The sequence below is a fragment of the Colius striatus genome, chromosome 1 (genome assembly GCF_028858725.1).
Source record: "Colius striatus isolate bColStr4 chromosome 1, bColStr4.1.hap1, whole genome shotgun sequence".
Taxonomy (NCBI): domain Eukaryota; kingdom Metazoa; phylum Chordata; class Aves; order Coliiformes; family Coliidae; genus Colius; species Colius striatus.
In genome coordinates, this window is record NC_084759.1 from 59,616,910 (window position 1) to 59,641,333 (window position 24,424).

General features: G+C 43.3%; 1 protein-coding gene across 7 annotated transcripts in view; it reads left to right on the plus strand.

Annotated features, from left to right (window-relative positions):
• NAXD (NAD(P)HX dehydratase) overlaps window positions 1-23,507 on the plus strand; it is an 86,147-nt gene extending 62,640 nt beyond the window's left edge. For all 7 annotated transcript variants that reach the window (XM_061996671.1, XM_061996654.1, XM_061996680.1 and 4 more), the window contains 5 exons: window positions 8,484-8,534; window positions 8,616-8,720; window positions 9,083-9,203; window positions 18,314-18,434; window positions 21,229-23,507. In XM_061996671.1, coding sequence (XP_061852655.1) covers window positions 8,484-8,534; window positions 8,616-8,720; window positions 9,083-9,203; window positions 18,314-18,434; window positions 21,229-21,379 — 549 coding nt within the window. In that variant the 3' untranslated portion in view covers window positions 21,380-23,507. The remainder of the gene's footprint in view (window positions 1-8,483; window positions 8,535-8,615; window positions 8,721-9,082; window positions 9,204-18,313; window positions 18,435-21,228) is intronic.
• Window positions 23,508-24,424: the final 917 nt, after the last annotated feature.

Here is a 24,424-nt window from a genome sequence, read left to right on the forward strand (position 1 = left end):
AAAGACTGAGAGGGGGATCTCATTAACACAAGTATTTAAAAGGTGTAAGTCAAGAAGATGGAGTGGCAGGTTTTTTTATTGTCTCAAGTGACAGGACAAGGGGTAACACAAGGTGGAACATAAGGTGGAATACAAGAAGTTCCACTTTTTCCTGTGAGGGAGCCCTGGCACAGGCTGCCCAGGGAGGGTGTGGACTCTCCTTCTCTGGAGGTTTCAAATCCCACCTGAATGCGATCCTGTGTGACCTGATCTAGGTGGACCTGCTTTACAGGTAGGTTGAACTGGATGATTTCTAGAGATCTCTTCCAGCACATACCATTCTGTGATTCTATGCAACTGCTGTGAGAACATGTGTGTAAACTGTGTTCCTCTGAGCCCTCACCCACCCCCCAATATTGATGCATATACCACAAGTAGTATCCTGTGAAAAACTCCTAATAGCTGAGCCTCATTGCTTTCCAGCAGCCTGATAAGAGAATTTGTGGCCCTTGTCACGTAAGGTGAGGCAGTTGCTGGGAAAGGGTGCAATTTTTACTGTGCGGTGGTGGTACCAGTGCAAACGTAGCTTGGGAACACCAACTTGGGGCAGAGAGATCTCTTGATTGCGCTGAGAGCTATTAGTATTCTGTGGCTTCCTTGCAAATGGCTTGATTAGAGAAACGGTGTTTGAAAATATGCTAACAGGACCTTAAATAGAGGTTTATGCAGCTTGCAAGCAGAATTTATTTTCTAATGTGTGTAATGGGTCTTGATGAAAGTCATTCACAGTGAAGTGGGATGTTTATTTGCTGTCTGTACCTAGGCTTATATTGTTTAACTTGATTTTGATGCTTAAAAACATTTGTAAGCAAAACACTGGAATTTAGCCAATATACCTCTTCAATATCCAATATACCTTGTCAACTCTTTCTGAGCATCATTCAGCTGGAAACCCTAAAAAGAAATCGGTGGTGATAAATTCCAGACTTCATTTTAAGTTTCTGTTTATTTGTTTTGTCTTCAGACAAAATGCCAACAGCTGACCATGAATATCTTGAGCCAGAGCTAACATAATCAACCATAAATCAAGAAGCTTGTAGAGTTTGCTTGGGGAATGCAAATGTTCAGTGTATGAGACTGCATGGGAAAACTTGGTGCCTGTATTTATTCCAATTTAGATTTTGTTACCTTGTGTTGAAGTAAACAGGTTTGTTGCTTAAAGTGGATTTGGATGTGTTTAGGAATGGAAGTGTATAAATGTAGCTTCTCAAGTGTTGTCTGGTTGATCATGAATTTGGAGGACATAGCTACAACAGAGTGCTTGGGGTTTTTGTGTGACTAAGACAGTATTTCAGAGGCTTTTGCTTTGTGTTTCTTGTGTTCCTTATATTCAGGCATTACCTTTGATTGTGTCACTCCTTTAACATATAATTGAGGCAGATCTTGAGAAACTTAGTCACAGTTTTCCTCCAAGTTTGACAGCAGGTTATCTTATTTTGAATTCAAAGCAGAAATCTACAGGTGGATCGCTTTTTTTTTTTTATGTAGAAGTTTTGATTAGCTGCCATCTACTGCATCTTCAGCTTTGCCAGTTGTAACAACAGTTTTTAACTTTTCCCAAAGCACTTAATGAGCTTGATGATGTCATGGGGTACTCTGCCTGGCTCAAATGTTTTCCTACACACCTGAAAATCTGCTTTGGAAAACAGGGCTGAGCATGTGGCACTACAGTTGAAAGACAAAAGACCCAGTTGTACTGAATGGAGCATAAACCATGAGATAAGCTGTTTCTTTCAAAGAAACGATATTCATCTCTGTTGTGTGACTCTTCATTCAAGTGCTACAAGCAGTGGTCATACCTTATGTGAGGTTTGAGAGCTTAGTGGAGTGATTAATGAGCTAGTGGTAGTTATGCATACAGGAAAATATAAAGTAAAACTCAGGGCAATTAAGCTAGTTAAAGGTGATTTATATACATCTTGTCCACAAAGAGAGGTTTTGATTGACATCACTGGGTTTTGAAAGGATGGTGAGTTCTTGGATCCGTTTGTGGGAACTGATCAAAGCAAGTTTCAGAGCTCTCCGTGTGTAAACTGTGTGTAAACCTCGGAATAAATTAAAAAAACAAAAGCAGTTACTGAAAATATGGCTCTAATGTGAAGAATCTCAAACAGTGAAACTCCCGTTTTGAATGTTTTTCAAAGCCTCCTGCATCAAATAGATTATATTTAGGGAAGCGTCTCCCCCCCTACCAAGGCTGACAGTATCCTTGAGCACAGCGTGTGCTCGGGATATTGGCCCACCTCTAGCTGTGCAAGATTACAAACTTCAGCTTGCCAAGCCCGTTTTCCAAGCAGAGCTGCATCCTGACCTCTATTGCAGCTGAGCTCCTGCTAGCTCTGCATTTATCCAGACTTGAAGCAAATAACACAGAAATGCTTCCTAAGGCTTTCGGTGCCTCTTTGTAGGAATTGATTTGTAGCATGTTGGGGCGGAACTTATTTCTTACTTCCTGGGCACCTTGAGGAGGGGGACGTGCAGAAGTGCTTCCAGCTGCAGCATTTACAGAGAAATTTTGTCTCTTTCTTCCCTTTTATCTGTCCATTCCAGACAAAACCGTGGATTCAGAATTGTTGGATGAGAGCAGCTTCCATGCAGAAAATACAGGCAGTTAGAGGTGTTGGTTCAACAGCAGTTTCTGATCCTAGCTTTCACTAGAAAGTTCTTTGTAAAAGGGGCTGCCACTCCTTTTTAATTATTTGAAGTTGCATTAGACATAACCAGTGCCAGGTTATGCACATTTGCATGTCTCTACCAAATTAAGAGTATGTAGTTGCACAGTTGGCATTGCAGGGTGCAGTAAAGTGCTCTTTGGGTGAGCTGGAGGCGAGGTCATACGTCTTCCTAGTTTGAGTGTCATTGTGGCCAGTGCTATCCGTTATTATGGCAGGCAGGAGTTTGAACTTCTCTTTCAGCATATGAGTAGGGAATTCTGCCAAGAGTAGGTCAAGATGTGGCTCTTGGAAGGACCTAGGAAATGTAGTGTTTGTTGCTGGTGTCAGTAAAGGAGACTTTGGAATGATGACCATGTGATGCATCCTTAGTGAACATTAATCACTGTTGTGGGATAGATGTTGCTTTACAGATGCTGCTATTGTGGTTTTCTGTTTCTTTCATTAAAATTCAGTCTTTTATTAGAGCCAATGGCTCTAATTTCCCGATTCTTCCCTTTGCAAATGTAGAATGCCAAAGTTATTGTGTAGCTAAACCGGTTCATCAGGAAAAACACAAGTAGTGATACAACTAATAATGTATTAAAAGGCATTGCAGGCCTTCTGCTGCCAGTCCACATCTAATTAAAGAAAAGCTGAAAAGTGTGTCTGGGTCAGGTGTGGGCAAAACTGTACACAGCTGACTTTTCCAGGGAGCTGTGGAGAGCCAGATTGTACACTGTTGAATGCAAGCAGAGTAAACAGGGTATGTGTGGTATTGCTGGCTCGGGGTATCAGGTGGAGAAGTCCAGACTGACTGTGGAGTTTTGCAAGAGGCTGTTGGTGCACCTGCCATGTGCTGCCAGTGCCTTGGAGTGGCTGCTCTGTGAAGGCTGCCATGGCCGATTAGATATCCCTTGATTGTACTTCCGAGCTCCATAGCAATTTATTCCTCCCTCCCATGTTCCCTCCATTCCCCTCCTGGCTATTTTTGCAGCCAGTGTCTTGCACTGCTTCATCTCAGCTTCCACAACAACTGTGGAAGCGTGCAAAAGTCCTGGATGCTGGTGTTAGTGCAGTGCAGGTAAAGCTTGTGTTTCACAGCTCAGCCACGGGCCATCACGTGATAAACCGTGTCATGGTTTTCTACTGAGCACTCTTTCAGCAGTAGCCTGTCCATTCCTTCCTTCAAGCTGCTTCCTGCCCTGATCCTTTCCAGCCTGAACGATTCTGGTTCCATGTTTGTGGTGTTCTCGTTTCAACGTGTTGGGGGTGTTTTGTATTTTGGTTTTAGGTTTTGTGGCTTGGGTTTTGGGGGATTTTTTTTTGCTTTTCTCAAAAAAGATTGGAATTTGGTTTGGAAAATACATTTTAAAAATCCATGTCAAAGCTGGGGTATAGAACACAGGTTTCTTCTGCAACAAATGCATGGCATTTCAAGGAATAGCTTCCGTGATAATAAAAGACTTCATTGAAACACAAAAAATCTTTGTCCTTACTTTGTAGATTTTCCTTATTACAGTAAAGGATTGGCTTTACCCAGATGAGTTTCTACTGTGACACAACTGTTGTGCATTCTTATTGAGTAGATTGCTTCCATACAAGTCCTGGATACCCAGTCAGAGAACAAATATTTTTCAGGAAATTGTGTATTTCAAGAGTAGAGTGGGAGTAGATTCGGGCTAATTTTACCCCCTCTGGTTCTCCTCTCCTTAGCCACCTCCACCCAAAATTACAATCACTGAAATATCATTTGGGGCATTCAGAAATGTCAAGTATTTGGTGCTGCAAACAAATGATAACTGTGTGGGAGATTGTACCATACAGCGTGTTCATGTGAATCTCAGGTCGTTTTCTATTTGGCTTGATAAGGGTAGAAACTTAAACTTTGGTCTTCAGTTATTAGGAGAAGAAAAATCTTGTTACAGATTTGTTCTAGCATGAGTCCTGCAACCTTGCAATACAGTTCATCATCACTGATTTTAATCACAACAGGCTGGAACTTGTTTCCCTTTTCTCATCCAAATGTTGTGGGCTGTGTCCTATAGAAGAAATACAGAATCCTATCAGAAACTGTTAAATAGGGTTTGGTGTGAAAGTCTGAACTGTATTAATTGTGCAGTTAACAGTGAAGGTCCTTCTGTATGCTCTAAGTGTTAACCAGGAAGGTCTGTGCCACGTACTGAGATACAGATTCAGCTGAAAATTGATTTTTTTTGCTTCCAGGAACAAAATACTCTGCATAAAGGATGTTGCCATTTTTGCTGTAAACACCTCTTACCAACTGGGTTTTTTTTTTAACATATACTATATCTGCAGTAATAGAATGTTTAAAAGTGAGGTTTATCTCACCAAATTCTTGATGTCTAAAAATAAAGGAGTAAAATGTCTTTGCTCCCTGTGTGATAGCTGAGGAGACAGGTATATCTGTTGGTGATTCATCCCACTCTAAATGTGGTGTCTCAGCTGCATGGGATGAATTGCTCTCCAGTGGTGAGCCATTTGACCTTTAAATGGCAGCAGCTGAGATAGGTCTTGTCCACAATCAATAGGAAATAGAGGTTCTCCAATGAATGTTGTGTCCTTCATGTGGGTCACTGTCTTGTGAGCCTTCTGTTCTCTCTTACTGCTTCATTATGCTTGCCAGATTACCCTCTTCCTCCCTAGTACTTCTTCTGAGGTTCCGTGCATTTTCTATCTGGGTTTAAGGAAAGAAGAGGAAAGGACTATAATTAGGGTAGTTTTTTGTTTAATTTGTTGGATTTGTTTTGTTTTCAATCAGAAATGAGCTTTCTAAATAAGCCAAAGGACTTTGTATTCCCTGATTATTTGCTTTATAAGGAGAGAAAGAAAAAGCAAAGATTGCTCAGGATGTTAGATTAGAAAGTGATACCTCAGAGACTCAGTACACAATAAAAGTTGCTTGGCCAGTAGATTTTACTTAGCAAGATGAAATTTCTCTTCAGAGCAGAGGTCAAATGTCTTAAGATTGTGGAGGACATGCCAGAGAAGTAGTTACTCAAGATGTTATTAGGAAGAAATGCTTTATTTCTCTGGAGTGTAGCAGTGACCCAGCCTTCCAGAAGCTATTTACCTGTACATATGCTTTCATGCATTGTTATTTCCACCCTTTTTCCCCTTGAATTCTTTTGGTGGACAATGGATCTTCAGGATTCTTTCTTTAGCCCATTGTTAGGTATATAAATAGATACAGACAAAAAGAGAGTCTAACCAGTCCCCAAGATGACAATTAGGAAAAAAGGGGCCAACAATAGCAGCAACAGCCAAGCCTGTTTTGGCAAAATGAGGTCCCTGGATTGCCCATGATGCATTTAAGAGAACAGTTTGGAAGGGTAAGGATTTCTGAGCTCTGATGCCTTCCTTCAGACTTGCTTGTGGAATCTGTTAAGGAGGTTTTTGGTTTGTTTTTTTTGCCTTTAAAAAATGAAGTGTCATGAAAGACTGGCTTACTAAAGTAGTGATTCATTTCAGTGGGAAGTGGAGCAGTAATCACTTTAAGTGTACTGAAGGAGTTTGGTGAAGCTGCTAACATAAAAAACTTGTACAAAAATATTCTAATTAGAATAGGCTAGAAAAAGAAGTTGCAGTAAATGGTATTTGCATCTTCAAATCTTGGGGGAGGATAATCTGAACGCTTTCGTACGTAATACCTTGCAAACCTCTGGGCCTCAGTGCCGTATGATATCTAAGTGGAAGAGCTTAGTGTGGTTCAAGAATAATTGGGCTGTTGGATGTGTAACATTCATTTATATAGGAAGAAAAAACCCAACCATAAATGTGGTTGCTAGCTCTACAGCCTTATTTTATTAAAACCAAGTGAGTCAAATTAAACATAATTGTTGAGGAACGTAACACAGCAGGGACAAAGCAATACAGCTTCCGTGAAGGAAAACTGAGCTGTGCACATCTGTGCAGATTAACGTTAATGAATAAAGAAATTACTCTGTCTCATAAATTTCTTAAAAGCTTTGAAAGTCAGGCTCTCTGGTTTTCAGTATGCCACAACTAATTCTAGGTATGCTTTAAGATTCCATCCTTGCACAGCTGTTTAAATATACTTATTCATAAATTTGAATAATTTAGTAGTAGCTGAGTGGTATGAGCTGTGTAAAACTTGCAATAGGTTCAAGGTTATTTAAATAGCTTGAATATAAGAGAAGACTTGTGGTGTTCCCTTGGGATCCCAAGGAGGGTGGGCACCTGGCAGTCAGTGACCCACAGCCCAAGCCAAGAGGCGCAAGAAAATGCATGTCAGGGAAAGGTTTTCATTCCATAGTAGCTTCTAATGTAACTGCTGCTGCTGCTGTGTGTCAAGACAAGTCCTTGGGCTCGGAGCAGTGGGTACCCTTTCAATCTCATGCTTCCAGTGTGCAGGCAGTGCCCAAACAAACCAAAGTAGTGTTGAGTTGAAGCATGCTGCTAAGTGGTCATCCACTTAAAAACAGAAGGGAAAGTTTTCTGCTGATCTTGGAAAAATCAGTCAGGTAGGAGTGTGTCTGTGAGGATGTGTACAGTCCATAATTAATATTTCTACACAGGAAGCAAGGTGGGCACTGTTTATTTTGGCCACAATACAGGAACAGAGGGGTGTTCAGTACCGTAAAGTTTAATTTAAAACTTTTTCCTTATTCCTTACATAATGTCTTGCTGATCTGTGGAGCCTGGGGCTGTATGATAGCTAATCTGAAGAGCTTAATAACATTCAACCCCATTGTAGCTAGTGACAGGACAAGGGGTAATGGGATGAAGCTGGAACACAAAAAGTTCCATTTAAACATAAGAAAAAAACTATTTCACTGTTCAGGTGAGGGAGCCCTGGCACAGGCTGCCCAGAGGAGTTGTGAAGTCTCCTTCCTTGGAGGTCTTCAAGACCCGCCTGGACATGTTCCTATGTGACCTGATATAGGTGACCCTGCTTCTGCAGGGGGGTCGGACTAGATGATCTCTAAAGGTCGCTTCCAACCCCTCCCATTCTATGATTCAGCAAGATGCCTTTTGGATGGATATCATCCATCCTCTGTTATCATACACAGGAAAAAGATAAACTCCAGCTTCAAAGACAAGTTGCTAATGACCAACATTCAAAAAACTTGACTGTCAGCCCTTGCTTATTAAAAAAGCTTGGGTATCAGTCTTTGCCATTGCTCAGTTAGGAGAAAGAACAAAGGCAGGTAGTCCACTAGTAGACGCTGCTTGCCAAAAAACCACTTGTGCAAATGGTCTGCTGTCTGGGCCACCTTGATTTGGAAGCTTAAAACCTTCAGGACCTCAAGTGAAACGGCTCATCTTGTGCACTGCTGCTCTCAGGATGTTGGTTTGTATGGAAACTCAGATACTGCAATAAGACTGTCATCAGAAAAGCAGCTAAAATGAGGATTATATTTATTGGTAGGTTTTTATCATGGAAATGCTCATTTGGATTTTTCCGTTTTTGTTTTTAACTGGAGATGTGTGACTTCTGTTGGCATTGCATGCCTCCTGCAGCAGGGAGACTGAGTGAGGTTGCTTGCTTGTTTGCATATCACACCACCAAGGCACCAGTTATGGAAACCCTGTTGGCACTGCTTACACTTGAACCAGAGAGAAAACAATGTAACTGTAAAATTGCCACTTGATCTGAAAATGTCATACATTAGTTTACAGAATATAACAGGTTTTTGTCTATCTTACTTTGTAAAAACAACTATGATCAGACTTGTTTTATGAGTTTGTTTTGGATCACGTGAGATTTAAATTAGTGAGTGTCTTAAAGTCATCTGTGGTTTTTTGCAGGTCATTATCGAAAGATCAAAAGTGAAAGGAATTCCTATCATTATTGATGCTGTAAGTATTTTTCTTGAATCAGTCAGTGGCTTGACATTTCTGGATCTGTTCAGTAAATGTTGTTCTTACTGGTTTTTGCAGGATGGACTGTGGCTCATTTCCCAGCAGCCTTCTCTTATTCAAGGCTACCAGCGAGCTATTCTTACTCCAAACTATATGGAGTTTAGTAGACTGTATGAAGCCATGGTGAGCTGTTTTCCTTTTTGATGCTTAAGTATGTGCAAGTTTAGTCTTTTAGTCTTTAAAAATAACTTATTACTGGCTTTTATTATTATGTGCTGTTTCTTATGAGAGAAGCATCCCCTGGCTTTTCATTCCATGGGATAATTACCACAACAATGTGTATTCTTAAACAGAGCTCTTTTTTTTAAAGATGACCCTTTCTTATGCATTTTTGGGGTTTGCAGTTGGTATTAAAAAAAAATGGAAAGACTGATGCTTGCTTTTCCTTTTTTTTGACTCCCAATGCATACGCTGAAGTAGCATGTGTTAGAATATTCTGTTCTAGTAGTAAAACATGTACTGTGTATGGAATTCTTGTGTTGTAGCTTAGAGACCCCGTAGACAGTAGTGACCATCATGGATGTGTATTAAGACTCAGCCAAGCCATGGGGAATTTGACAATTGTTCAAAAGGGAGAAAGAGATCTTATTTCAGATGGAGAGAAAGGTAAGTGAAGCCTTTTGCTTTTAGCAATGTGATTTATTTTGGTTTGTCTTGTTTGCTTTCTGTCATAGTCCAGTGGTTAGACTGTACAGGAATCGATTGACTGTATTCCCCTGAAGATTGAAGGGGAGAGGTGGCTGTCTTTGCAGATCACCTTTAGGTGATTTGTGTAAATTGATATTTTAAGGGTGCAGCTTATTTGTATTTGCTGAAGAAAGTTGCTGATTTTGTTTCTTGTTTAAATGGCTGTAACTTATGTTTTACATTACACAGGTATTGAGAAATCAATTTTTTAATCTTTGTGGACTTTAAAATCCTTAGCTGAGATGGTCTATATAAGTGCAGATGTCATTGTTAAATTAATGCAGAATAATATTGTTATTTCACGATATATTGATGGGAGTGGTGAAAAGTGAAGATGTCTTGAGGTTCCTGAGCTGCTCAGTTCCTTGATAGCATCCACTGTGGGGCTGTAGATCGGCATGTACGTATATGACACGTGTGTTAGCCCTGATCATTTAAATCAAAGCTAATTAATTTCAGGTTGCCATTACAACTTTTTAAAACAGCCACTTCCTAATACAGTTAAAGTATGCTGAATAGAAGTAGCTGCCTGTGTGATGCTTTTTGCACTGGTCGTTCGCAGCAATCAGTATGAAATGAATTCATGAGTGCCTTCGTCACCTTTTGACCGTATGGTCTTATTTCATGTACATAATGAGCAGCAGCTCTGCTTCTAATTACTTGGAATGCTAATCTCTGATACATGTTTATGCTGCTTCAGAAGCGTTTGCCTAAACACAGTCAACTTTTCATTGCTGGGATGAACAAGTGATTTGTGCAGAGCCACCTTCTGCATTCCCCCGTGAGTACAGATACTACAGCAGGCTGTGGAGTGAGCTGGGGTCTGGAAGCAATACAGCTATAGCTCTGTGAAGGCCTTTGGTCATACATTACCCAGGTTGCCCTGCATGAAGTTTGCTGTCATATTTGCACCCACAGCGGACTTGATTTGTAACCTTGGACAGCCAGACCAGGCTTAAGGAAGAGTGAACTCTGCTAGAGGATAAAATATCCTGGCTCTATTTTAGGCCAGCTAAAGAGCTTTGGGGCACTGACTGCAGTATATCTTCTTTCTATGTTTTTTTTTTCAATGTCAACAATGTTCACTTTATGCAGGATTGTTGCTTTTCTGATGAATGTTGGGGAAACTGGGTGAGCACTTTAGATTGAGCACGGGACCTAGTATATCTCTGCTCTCCTTTTGAGGTGGTGTTTTAAAGATAAGTGAACCTCCACCATTCCTGGAGATGTGGGACACGTCATCTCCATTGTCTCTTGTCACACAGGATTCCAAAAACCAGAAAACAACTGAAATTCTTTCAAGTTTTAATTTTGACTGTTGAGATCTGGCACAAGTTTGGTGTATTTCTTCTGTACTTTTGGGGCTTTTCATTTGGTTTGCTGTTTTTCCCCAACTTTATTCTTCATTGTATTCTGATATTTTTTTCTCAGTTAAGTGGCTCTTTGATTAGAAGTAAAAACAGTTCTGTGCCTTTATAGGAGTTGTTTGATGTCCAGCTATGAGCTGCTTTCTTGTTCTTACTTCGGTTCTGTCACTGATGTTTTGTCTCTCCTGGATTACAGACATTAGAGGCAACATTGCTGAGCTGTATGAAAGCAGTTGTCAGGTTTAATACAGGTTATAATGTCTGTTACAAACACTGTTCTTAGGGTTTGTGTTGTTGGCAAGACTGTTGCTGAGAATTTTGCACAAAGTATAGACTTCAGCTTCCTTTTAACAAGAATGGTCTTTGGGTCTGGGAGTTAATGTCAGGCATTTTGGTTTTTTAAAACTCTCAGATGAAAGAGAAATGAGATTCTGCTCTTTGCCACAGCACAGAGCATCTTGTCGTGTCACTGACCTTGAATACTCTCCCGGGTTTTTCATTCTTAACTTCTTTTGTAATCTGTCTATTCTTTTGATCTGATATAATTTTTTTTCAGCAAAGACAACATACATCATGGTTCCAGTGTGAGGGAAATCCAGATCATTGGATCAGGCCCATGTTCTCTGAGCACAATCAAATATATTATGAAAAGATCTGTGTACTCCTCTTGCCTTTTAGCTTTCATGTCATCGTCTGTCTGTAGTGCTTATGCCATACCTGTTTTCAGGCATTTCCTGCATCAGCTGCTGTGCATGCTGATACTGTAGTTTCCATATATCACTTTTAAACTTTCTCCTTTGGGAATAGACTGCATGCATGCTTTCTGGAAAAAAAAAAACCAACAAAAAAGGAAAAGTAAGTCTCAAAGCTCTCTGGGATAAACAGAAATTGCAGACTTAACAATGTAGCTTTAGTGTTCTGTGCTTGGCTGTTGTGGAAGGAAGGCTTCTCGAGGATGCTGAACCTTGCAGCAGGGAAGACTGGTTTGGTGAATACCTTATGGCTTAGAGTGATTGTAGTGGTTATTTTCATGTGTTTGTAGGAAATTCATGGGTTTCATGGGATCTCATTCATATTTACAAGTATATAAATGACGGGTGTCAGGAGGTTGGGACATCGCTTTTTTCTATTGTATCTGGCGACAGGACAAGGGGTAATGGGATGAAGCTGGAACACAAAGAGTTCCATTTAAACATAAGAAAAAACTATTTCACTGTGAGAGTGAGGAGCCCTGGCACAGGCTGCCCAGGGAGGATGTGGAGTCTCCTTCCTTGGAGGTCTTCAAGACCCACCTGGACATGTTCCTGTGTGACCTGATCTAGGTGACCCTGCTTCTGCAGGGGGGTTGGACTAGATGATCCCTAATGGTCCCTTCCAACCCTACCATTCTGTGATTCTATGATTCTTTGACATTCAGTAGACTATTCAGTTAGCTGGGAGACAAAAGAGATTATCAGGTGATTTGATGATGAGCTGGATTTACAGGTAGTGGCGAAGGATGCTGTCAGTAGACAGCTCTGTCATCTAAACAGACAGGCACAATAAAGTCTGATTGGAAGCTGAAGCTTAGTAAATTCAGATTAAAAACAAGGCAGATTTTATTAACGCGCATAGAAATTACCTATGACTAAAACTTACCTAAAACTTTGGTAGATTGCCAAACTGAAGTGCCCTGACACCTTTGAGCATTTGGGGTTCTTTTAACAGATCAGCTTAGATGATGCAGGTGGTTCCTCATGGTTTTTAAATCAGTACTGTACACATGGCCTCCATCAAGTCAGTAGCAGTCCTCCACTATAAAGGAGGTCTCTCTAAAATTTGACTCCATTTCAGTTACGAGCTGCCAACTGCCCTGTAAACGTTATCACCAAGATTTTAAATCCAGTTTTATATACTCTTTTTCTCTTTCCTTTTGCAATTTCACATTATAGCTTGGTCTACAATTGTTGAGTCCCTGCTCTACAAAGATGAGCTTCACCATGCTCTTGGTAGGTGATATCAGTGCCATCACTGACCAGGGTAGGAATGAGTGCTCAGCCTGTGGGTAAAAGGTAAGTCAGCTTTTATTCACTATGGCACAGCTCTCTTAAGGTTCCCTTTTGATTGCTCTTTGGAGAACTGGTCAGTAATAAAGTGTGGTTATACCAGTCTTAGTCCCTGACATGTTTAAAATTTGGTTAGGTCCTTGAGGCAGAGGATCTGGATTTTTGTTTTTAAGTGTTACAATGAGTCGTTATGTACATTCCACTTGGTCTCTCCTCCCTCTCAAAAGGCAGGCTTTGCTGGTAACCAGCCTGCTGCTGCCTGCAACTGCTTTTACCTGGAGCCAGTAGCCAAACATAATTGCTCTCCGGTTGCCCAGCTGCAGCTACAGTCAAGAGAAGCAAAGCAGCACGTGAGAGGGATTTTTGAGTACTGAGTATGAGGTAAAAATCCAACTCTTGCCATAAATCCCCAAGCAGTACTTCTAATTTCTGCCACACGTCCCCTGTACAGCTGCAAAGGAAGCTCTTCAGCACTTGCCAGTCCCTGGCTCGCTCACCCAGAAGGTCTTGGGGTGTCCAGATGGCCCAGCAGACTTTGTCTAGAGAGGCAGCACCTTCATCTCCAGTCTTACTGTTGCAGAGTAAGCAGAACAGGGCAGTGATGGTTCCTGTCCCTCGTGCCATGCTGTTCCATGGCCCGTGCAGCCGGACCTGCAGTCGCTCTCAGTGCCTCCTCCCCCTGCCTCCCCCATCTGCCCACAAAAGTCAGGGAAAATCTGGAGGAGTTCCTCTACACTTCAATTGCCCAAAGTCTCGCATTCAAGGACCTATCTAAATTTTAAAGATGTGATCAGGGAATATGGAAGTATAAGCACCCTTTATATAAAAGCCAACTTACGTTTTCCATGTCAGTTGAGTGATTTCTTCAGACAAGGTCATTAATCTTGGTTTCCCTGTCTGTATTCATTCTGGGACGTGTTTCTGGGAGCCCACAATCTCCAGCTATGTGCTTTTGTGAACTAACTTGCAAAAGGAAAAAGATAAATTTATTTTTCTCTGCCAGGTCAGAGATGGAGATTGGTAAAAGGCTTTACTCAAGATCCGATAATGGACTGGACCTGAATCTTGTATTTTGTGGAGCAAAATAGTCCTTTTCAGCTACATTATTTTGCATAGAAAATGGAAATAGTAAGCTTTTTAACTAAAAACAAGAGTATTTGTTGTTTTGTGAGGTAGATGATGTTAGCTGATCCAATCCATTTGGATGGTATCAGAAGTCAGAATGGTCATACCTTTCATACACGGGTTCCTGAGCCCCCATTAGGGTCAGTGCAGTACTCCTGCTCTGTAAAGGGAAAGCAAGTGCAGAGAACTTGTTCAGGATGTCTGAGGTCCAGGAATGACATTTTACTCTCAGCTGTCTTTAGTTTTGCAGTCTCAGTAAACATGATGCTAAAGAGGGCTAAAAAGCCTCTGTGAAACATCATCAGTGTGACATGTTGAGGCTCTACTAGCTGTCCCATATTTCACGTTCTGCACTCTAAATACAAACATAAAAAATTAATCCCTGGGTTGGGTTTGTTGTGGGTTGGGTTGTTTTTTTTTTAACAGCACTACTGTGTGAACATTTGTGAATCAAGAACATGCAGACAGACCTGACTTGTTACACCACATGGGCCTTTAGTTTTCTAACTGGAGTGTGTCTAGGAGCTAGTGCTGTAAGCAGGGCTGCCTGTGTAAGCCATATCAAAATGCCTGCTTCCCACTTAACTCAGAGTGCTCCATCTCAGCAAAACTACTGAATTCTACATTACTGTTTTCCTTCAAAGAGAGGACATCTATTTTCAGTTACATGACAGACAGGGCTTTTTAATTAGGCATACAGTACCCATAAATGGGTCTTTCTTCTGGCCTTTGATATGCCACTTTGGGCTGGGAGTTCTTCGAGCTGAAAACTTGTTGGCAGTGGTATAGTTAAGTGTGACACCATGATCTGAGTGCTTTCCCAAATGTTAGTGTTTATCTTATCTTCAAGGAGTGCTGAAAAGGAAGTGATGGTAACTCATTTTATGGCCTGAATTCTATTGAACATAAAGCTACTGAATGACTTGGCTGTAGCCACCAAGGAAGTCTGGGGCAGAATTTTGAATCATAAGGAGCCTAAAACTCTTGAATTTCAATTTCCCAGCATTCTGTCAGTATGACACCTCCATGATTCTCTGTTTGTTTGTTTCTGTTGCACTCATATTTCAGTACAAATTGTTTCCACAGATTTAGGTAAGCAAGAAATCGGGGTGACTATAGGTGAGGGACATGTTGTATTTGCTGTACATGTCTCTGGCCGTGTTGATGTGTTGCTCAAATGCTGAGATAATGTTGGAACCATTGTGCAAGGCTGTGGTGGTTCTGACTCGAGCAGATTTCCTTGCCAGTCAGTGAGTTCTTCAGTGGTGACATTTGTATTTCCTCTAGCCTTTCCTTAATGATATAGTATACATATGCTCCGTGGGTAAGTGTTATGGAGCTGGCTTTGTTTTTTTCAGAAAGTTGCTTAGATAACTCAGTTTTCATTAAAAGACTGTCTGTTAATGATACTGAGTTGTTTGGGGTTTTTCTTTTGATTCATCACCCTGTGAAATGATGATTTCAGATTTGGTTGCCCAGATCAATTAAAAACCAAAACAAGACATCCTGCCCCGACAGCCAGTTTGACCATTGCTGGTTGTGTGTTTCTGTCTTTTGAGGACTGTCAGCTGAACTAGAGATGAACCTCTCCACTATTTTGATGGAGATGGATGTCAGGCTAATTGACCTCAAGTGGCCCCAGTTGCTGCCTTTTAACATTGACACGTTGTGGCGATTCCAGTCTTTGCAGTTTCTCTGCTGTCCAGCATCCAGTAGTCTTGGTCTCCTCAGCAATCCCAAGAGCCATGATTTCTAGGCTCTCTGAGGTACACATTCCTCCATGGTTGAATGTGCTGTGGCCTGTCTGAGCAGTGGACTGAAAAATACTTCATCCTCATGTAAATACTGCACTCTGTGTCTCTCCAGGGACTAGAGCTGAGTGCCTCACTGGTGCTGGCTGCTCAGCCGTGTCCCTCTAATCGAGGTCCTGTAACACTGCCACTGGTTGTCACTGCACAGCACAGCACATGGGGACAGCACCCCCCTAGTCCCCCCAGAGAACTGCTGGGGCTGGCTTCACAGCGGCCCACAGGCATTCGGTGGGGGACGTTGGATTAGGGGGAGTGGGAAGACAGCAGTTTTGTACCTGTTGCTCTAGGAGAAGGCTGGGAAAAGCGTCAGGGAGACTTTGTCCTTTGTGGATGTGGCAGCGTGCCAGTTTGTCTTGATGCTAGTGTGGGATTCCTTCCTTTAGTTTAAAAGCTCCTAACGGTGATGATACTTGAGAGAAGTTTTTCACTCCTTTCCCAGTTGCCTGTTGGGATGTTCAGCATCCTTTCATTTCAAGGAGTTCTTTGAGGAACTGAGCCTCTGCTCAAGAGTTGCCCGAGTGTTACACCTTTCCCCCTTCATTCAAGTGAATTTCCTGTAGTTCTGCTTCTTTGAAAGTGCTGTGTGGATTTGTTTTCCAGCATCTCCGTACAGAGTACAAAGGTCTGCTTTTGTTGTTGCCTGTGAGGTAGTTTGCACAGATTTGAGACTTACTTTTTGAAAAAGCACAAACAAAAGACCACTACTCTTTTTTTTTTTGGGGGGGGGGGGAGAGGGGTAGTGGGGTATTCTAATTGGCCTAGTTTGAGGAGATCTTGCTTTCCTGTATGGCTGAAAACTGACTGGAAGGTTGTGAGGCTACAGAATAGTGGCAGATGGTGACATACAGCTAATAAGCAGGGGCTTGTGCTCAACTGTCAGTCAAAAGGCCCCAAAGCTTTTGAACAGAGGATTTCCATCCTGCCTCCTGCCAGCAGTTCAAGCCCTCAGAGTGAAAATCCTGTGAAATGCCATCTTCAAAGTGTCAGAATTAGAAGTAACTTCTCCAAAGCACTGTACTTAAAAAAAAAAAACCAAACCAAAACCAACCCAAAAACATCACCTAAAGGGCACTCCTTCTTCAAATAGGTAACTAGGAAGGGCATTACACTTGCGAAACTTGACATTAACTACTGCTCACCGAGAAGCACATCCAGAATCTTAATATGGGGGGGTGTGTGGTGGGGGAGAGTGATTGGGAAAATGAACTGCTGGCAGCACTGCAGCAGTCTCTTGCTGCCTTCAGGGTGACTAATGAATCTTTGCCTTCTCAGTGGCAGCAACAATGCCCAGCAGTTGCTGCTGGAAGAATGGGTAGGAAATGGAAGTGGAGTACAGTTCTTTGCTGCACCACATAACAAAAAGCAAAAATGAACTATGCTCATGACCTGGCAAGGGTTTACATGTGTTAAGTAGATTTTTACCTCTTACTGTTTAAGAAGATTGACCTGCAGTTTCAGTTGTGCTCAGACTTTTTCCATTGTTTCATAAGAGAAAAAAAATCCTTTTCTAAATACGGGTAGTACTCCCTCTGAAACACCTGGGCTGCTCTGTTCATACACCTTGGAGAAACCCAGCCCAGGTGACTTGCAGAAATTGAGGTAAGAGCTCTTGTCCAAGCAGTGACTTGCTCCATACTTTGCTGATGTACTTGGCATGCTTGGGAGGGCACAAACGACTGTGTGCATCGCCCTGAACACCAGGAGGTGGTAGCTGACGGGAGATTCCCAGGGTCACCGCTTGCCCGCCAATGGTTCTGCCAGCTCTGCCCTTCTCCTAGGAGAGGAAAATAAACTTCTCCTGGCTTATTTCTCAGAGCCAAGCAAGAAGGAAAGCTAAGGGTAGATACATACCCATGTGAGAGCTTGGAGGAAGGCAGCAGAACAGATGCTGTTTTCTTTTTGTGTGCTTTGTGTCCTTCAGGCTTCCTGCTTGGGCTTGTCAAGAGTGGAGAACAAAGGAGTTAAATGTAGTGAAGCCATTTGCATGTTCTTCATAGTTAAAGCTTCACAAGGAGATCAGTTTGACCAGGATCCTTTGTATATTTAAAATAGAAATGTGACATCTGATATTCTGTCAGAGCCTCTCCACGTTGACACCGCTGACAGAAACACACGCGGATGCTGAGGGTGCCGTAGACTGTCAGGAAAAGATCTCTTTGTATGTGGTTTTTACAAAGCCTAAGGAAAAGGCTGTTCACAGTAAAATGCCTTCTAATTGAGGTTTTGGTTCTCTTTTGCATCTGCTCTTGGTAAAACACCTTGGTTTGCATTTGAAAACTCTGAAGTTCAGTCAGAGACTCTGGAGAGTTGTGTGTTTGCAGTGGCTTTGGAGAGCGACCTGGCCTAATTTAGGGCAATTGCTCCTCATCAATTCACCTGAATCAGTAAACTCAGTAGTGACTGACTCTTCCAAGTCCAGTGGAGAAAGGGTGCACATTCTGGGATGTTACTTGTAAAGGGTTGCAAAGTAATTGGGAAAGTATTTCTGAAATGTTGATATCATGTACATCTGTCTATATTTTAAGAACAGTGTATTTTCAGCATGTGCTGCAGCCTGTGATTGATCTGTGCCTCATTAGTTGCCGTGTGCCCCAGAGGTTAACCCTCCCAGCCACAGCGATGTCAATGTAAATGGAAGGAAAAGTGCACATGACTCTTGCTTTTGGTTTATCTGTCCGTAGTGCTTGTGTGCAGTCACGAAGGAAGCAGCCGGAGGTGTGGTGGACAGGGGGACCTCCTCTCTGGTTCTCTCGGAGTCTTGGCGCACTGGGCATTCCTTGCTGGAGCAGAAAAAACAAACGGGTATGAATATTCATTAATAACTCCTGAATTCCTGTGAGCCTGTGTCCTCCTTTGCCAACTGTTGTAGACCTGCTCTAGAGAAATAGACACATGAAATCGGAGCCGTTGGGACTAAGGTGCCTGTGTGCTTTTAAACAAACCTGTGTGCATTTAAACAAACCTAAAGGTTTGTGGAGGCTTCTTCCTTGGAGGTGTTCAAGACCCGCCTGGACATGTTCTTGTGCAACCTGATCTACGTGAACCTGCTTCTGCAAGGGGGTTGGACTAGGTGATCTCTAAAGGTCCCTTCCAACCCCTACCATTCTATGATTCTAAAGGTGTTCTGGAGCAGGGTGTGTTTTCAGAACAGTTGAAGGTAGGCAGAAAGCATGAAGAATAAAAAGCCATCAGTCACTGGCAGCAACATCTCTCTAATTCAAAAACGTGTCATTTACAGAATCACAGAATCTCAAGGGTTGGAAGGGACCTGGAAAGATCATCCAGTCCAACTCCTCTGCCAGAGCAGGGCCACCTAGAGTAGGTCACACATTTAGCTTTGTTTCTGTAAGTCAGTGAATCCTCTTGCATTGTACTGAAGTAATTCAGTGGGACAGGTAAGTTGAGACTTGCAAACAAAATAGTTTCAAAGAGGGTAATTGTCTGAAGGGCAGATGGCAATCTAGCTTGGTTGTACATAAAGCAGCCATGCAGCTGCAGCTGGCTCCTGGCTCCTCTGTTAAAACTGTGTCAGCTCCTGGCCGAGTGCTGGGTCCATAGGCTTGCTGTGAAAGTAGCAGCTTTAAAGTTGAAAGGGACTCTGACACAAGCCCTTAAGAGTAACAGCCCCTCTTCCCAGGAAGTGATGAGACAATGAGGCCTGAGGAGTGGAGAGCTTCTGTAGTCTTTTTGATGCCAGATTGCAGGTGCAACCCAGATAAGATGTGCTTGGGAATTAACTGGCCTGTGCTGGCGTTACTGGGAGGGCACTATGGTAGATCCCCCAGGAGGAGCCAATTCCAGAGGCCCATTGAACCCAGTCTCCCAACATTCTGAAATCTGACGTATCCAGAGGGAAAAACGAAACCGAGGTTGTTTGTGTCTCTGAAGGTGCAGCTGCCACGAAAGGAAGAGTTTTGGTTTACTTCATTAAAAGGGTAACTGCGTTTTTTTCATGGTTTATAACAGGTCAGAATTAAGCTGTTGGAGAGATTTAGCAGACGCAGCATCTCTTCTCCAGGCTCCCCTGACAGGAGCTCCCACCATTTTTCCAAACAGCTCACTCAAAACTCCTTTATTTTATAGATGCAGGAGGAGTGGGAGAGTATAACTGGTATCAGCAATACCTTGTGTCTCCTGTGGCAGTGTGAAGGTGACCCTTCACAAACACCTGAGGTACCAATCCCTTTCATCTCACGTGTCTGAGGAAAGGAGGAGCTTTTTAGGTTATGTGAATCAGGGCATCTGCTTTGTAGACTGCAGTGCAGTGCAGTCCAGCCAGGGCTTCCACACTTCTGCCTGGCTCTGGTGTTTCAAAAACGGGTCTGTGCACAGCAGGGTTTTGAAACATTAAGATTGCAGTGGCATTCAGGGCTGCTGGTGGGATGGTAGGTAGGATTCTCTTGTTGACAGAATACCAAGATGATGCCTTTGCAGTGTGGTGTTTATCAAAGTGCTTGTGTAGGAACCTCCCCACGTTCAGGAGCCTGTGCACAGCTCTCATTTCAGAGCAGTGCTGGGGCTTACAGGACTGTGTGGCCTTCTCTGGTGGTCCTGCTCTGGCAGGGGGGTTGGACTAGATGATCTTTCAAGGTCCCTTCCAGACCTTAAGCTTCTGTAATTCTGTGACTGACTTTCAAGATGGCTAAAATACTCACTCCTACCCCTTGATGAGTAGCATATGAAGTTGTTGCTTTCAAGGAAACAATAGTCCAAGCTGCCCTAGTAGCACCTAATTGTAAACTCATGCTCTGCTCTGCCTGACTTTTACATCTTGGTCCCTCACAAAATTCTCTCGGGCATAGGAGTGGAGGCAGCAGGGCCTTGGTGGCTTATAGGCTGCTGTGGCAGGGCTTGGTGAGGTGTGTAACCAGCCAGCAAGAGGAGCCCAGGGCTGGCTCCTGAGTTACTCTGTGGTTATTCTCCTCTGCCCTGGTGCTGTCAGGCAGCAGAAGCAGCACCTGTGGCCCAGCCTGTGAGAAGGTGCTCTAGAGGTGCCTTTAGGGGAAGTTCCGCACTGGAGGACTGAGGTGGGATACATTCCCTTAGGCAGTTTGTAAGCCTGTAGGAGGCACTAAGGGGAGAGTGTGCCTTAACTTCTCTGCAGCTGTCACTGGATCCCTTTTAAACTGATGCAATGGAGGCCCTGGAGCAGTGGCTATGGTCCTGTTAAAAGCCATCATCCCTTGTCCCCATCTCCATGTCCTTGCCCTGTCCTCTGTGATACAAACCTAAACAGATGGACCCAGTGAGTGGAGAGGGAAGGGAATGAAAACTGCCAGGGGAGACCTCGGTCTTCCCCTGAAGGGAAGGGTGAAGTTTCAGATCCTGGACACCTTCCAAACCACTTTTAAAGCACTTTTTCCTGATGCATCCTGGGGCCCTGGTGCTGATTCTCACCTGGCCACATGCTCTGCCATAGTGCTGGGTAAATAAAGATTCAGTCAAAGGGCTGAAGCCCATGTATTTGCTGCAGGGGCCTTCCCAACAATGCTGACAAACACACACAGGTACAAAGATTATGACCTTATCAATGATACGTGTTCAGATCTTCTGTATAACGCTGTGGTGGGTCTTGTTTATTTTTTCCCCCTTTTAGTCAAAACCCCTTCCTCGTGGCAGCATTTGGAGCTTGCTCCCTCACCAGGCAGTCCAACCACCAGGCCTTCCAAAAATTCGGACGTTCCATGACCGCCTCCGACATGGTTTCAGAAGTCGGAACAGCTTTTAACAAACTTTTTGAAACCTGAAGCCAAAAAAAAGGCAGCGGAGGAGAAAAGAGAAGAGAAGGGAGAGCAACGACTGCGAGAGTAATGACATTGACCGTAGGATTTCCATAAGTAACGCACCCTTTCAAGTGCTGTAGCAGCATCGGTATGCTAGAGGTAGATTTCTTGTTCTTTTGGGTTTTTTTCTTAAAAAAGAATAGAAAAATATGATTAATGTAGATATTTTTTAAGAGTTTGGAATACAAAAACAACACTGTTTTGGCTGAAATAAGCTGTAGTTGCAGATCTGTTATAATATAATAAAACTAAACTGAAAGTATTCCTCTGATCTTTTTTTTTTTATAGTTATTGAGCAATAAATAACTAAAGTGTAAACAGCAAAAATAAAGAAAATGCACTTGATCCTTAGGTAAAAATTCTTCCACCAGCTCAACTGAATTTCTTGGGCTTGCACCCAGGCTGTCATGTTTCCATTCTTAGACCTTCTGTCTAGAATTAGCTATTGCACTTCCGTTTTTTTTGCCATGCTAGTCTATAAAGAAGTGAAAAGTGTAAGCCTCTTTGGAAAGGGAATGCATGAGAGTTGCTGTAGATTTGGAATGTAATTAGTTGCCTTTTCCCATTCCTAGTCCCAGAGGCAGCGTTCCTGCCAACAAGACACCCCCTTCCTGCAACGGTCTTGTTGGTTTGGGGTTTTTTAAGAGGTTACCCCCTCCACCATGGAATAAGGATCTACTGTAGGCATCTTAGCACTAAACAGGGATTATGCTTACCTGAAACAAAACACATTCTTTTCTGTTCCTGTAGCAGTCCTTGACTCACCTAGAAGTCAGTGTGATGGGCTCTGTGAAACTGTCATTCGGAGAGGTACGAGGCAGGGCAGGAACCACAGTGACACCTGACTCTACCGTGGGCCAAACTCAGTGGCTGTGGAAGAGCGAGGTGATCCTAGAGCAATGATCGCCTGCCGAGCGAGGTAGCACAGGTAGGCAGGTGGCTGTGTGGCACCCAGCACGAGTAAGAACTGGAGGAACTAAAGGCAGCCCGCAGCAGGTCCCTGTGCCCCCGCAGTGCTACACAGGCTGTCCTGCAGGGCCCAGCAAAGGCAGGAAGAGAAAAAGGGGTGGTGGGCGCTTGGGCCCTGAGCGCAGCACCTGGGTTGAGGGACTGTTTTGCTCTGTCCTTAGCAGGGCAGAGGTGTGTGTAGGGGGGAGGGTAAAGGAGAAGTTGGGAGGCATTTTGCACAGCAGCCAGCAGCATTTCTTAAAACTTTTTGGAAATTCAGGCAATGCTTGTAGGGACTGAACCAAGCTGGAGAGGGAGACAAGTTCATACAAAGTATATTGATGGAGGTCCTGCCCTTCACCCTCCAGCCTGGCTGCAAGTGTCTATACTCCCGAAAGCACAGGAACAGGCCTGTGCCAGCCTCATTGCCCCCAAGGGCAGTGTCATGGTCACTGCAGCTCCAGCCTGCACTACAGCCTCCTGCCCACCCCCCCCAGCTCCTGCCTTGCAAGAGCTGCCTGCAGCAGGCACCAGGGCCCAGAAAGGCTGCTCCCTTCAGCCCTTCCTGTTGCTATTTCTGGATGCACTGTGACTACTACCTCACCCCCAATGCATTTTTGGTTTTAAACCAGTTAGTTACCTATTTTTCAAATAGGTTTTTAAATGTTTGCTCATGTTGGTCTATGAGGGTTCAGAGACTTTTTAGCTTAGAGCAACAGCTACTGATAAGAGAGGGGGGTTTTGGTGTTTAACGGGAGCAGTTTTGTAAACTGTCTACGTCTTTGAGGAGAACTAAGCTACTGCTGCTTCTCCCCCAGAAACCTACGTGAGAAGCCTGACTCCTTTTAAAGAAAATCAGAAAGTTCAAACTGATTTTAAAACAGCTACTGGATTTCTTTTAAAATGAACGTTGTTGTGGTCTTTAGAACGTCAGTGGTATTATAATCTAAATGGCGTTTGTAGGCGAAGTCAATCAGTTAACAGAGCTCAGTACAGATTTCAACCTGCTGCGCTGGTTTTAAATCCACACAGAAGTTGTAACTTTGTTATTCACTAATGTATATGAATTGTTTCAATTTTTAAACAAACATTCTGGAAATGTAGCAGTTTCTTTGGGTAGGAAATAAAAATAATAGCAAGTTAATCCTGTGTCCTTTGTTTGGTGTGTTGTGATGGCCATTCCCACAGGAGCTGAGCTGTTCACTGCTCCTTCAAGTTTACTGGAGCAAGAGAGAAACTAACTGATTCATTTCAAATACCAATGGTATCAAACCAGTGCATGCCCAAGTGCTAACAAAGACACCCCTGGCTTCTCTAGGAGGGCTGAGCAGAAAACCAGTTCCATATTTTATCCTCAGCATCTGGGAAGGAACAACCCCATGCACCAGTACAGGCTGGGGATTGACCTGCTGGAGAGCAGCTCTGCAGAGAGAGACCTGGGAGTCCTGATTGACAATAAACTGACCATGAGCCAGCAATGTGCCCTCGTGGCCAAGAAGGCCAATGGCATCCTAGGCTGCATCAAGAAGAGTGTGGCCAGCAAGTTGAGGGAGGTTCTGCTCCCCCTCTCCTCTGCCCTGTTGAGGCCTCATCTGGAGTACTGTGTCCAGTTCTGGGCTCCTCAGCTCAAGAGGGACAGAGAACTTCTGGAGAGAGTCCAGTGCAGGGCCAGCAAGATGATCAGGGGAACGGAACATCTTTCACATGAGGAAAGGCTGCAGGAACTGGGGCTGTTTAGTCTGGAGGAGACTGAGAGGAGATCTTACTAACATTTACAAATATCTAAAGGGTGGGTGTCAGGAGGTTGGGAACATCCCTCTTTTCTATAGTAGATAGTAACAGGACAAGGGGTAATGGGGTGAAGCTGGAACACAAAAAGTTCCATTTAAATACAAGGAAAAACTATTTCACTGTTCAGGTGAGGGAGCCCTGGCACAGGCTGCCCAAGGAGGGTGTGGAGTCTCCTCCCTTGGAGATCTTCAAGATGCACCTGGACATGTTCCTGTGTGACCTGATCTAGGTGACCCTGCTTCTGCAGGGGGGTTGGACTAGATGATCTCT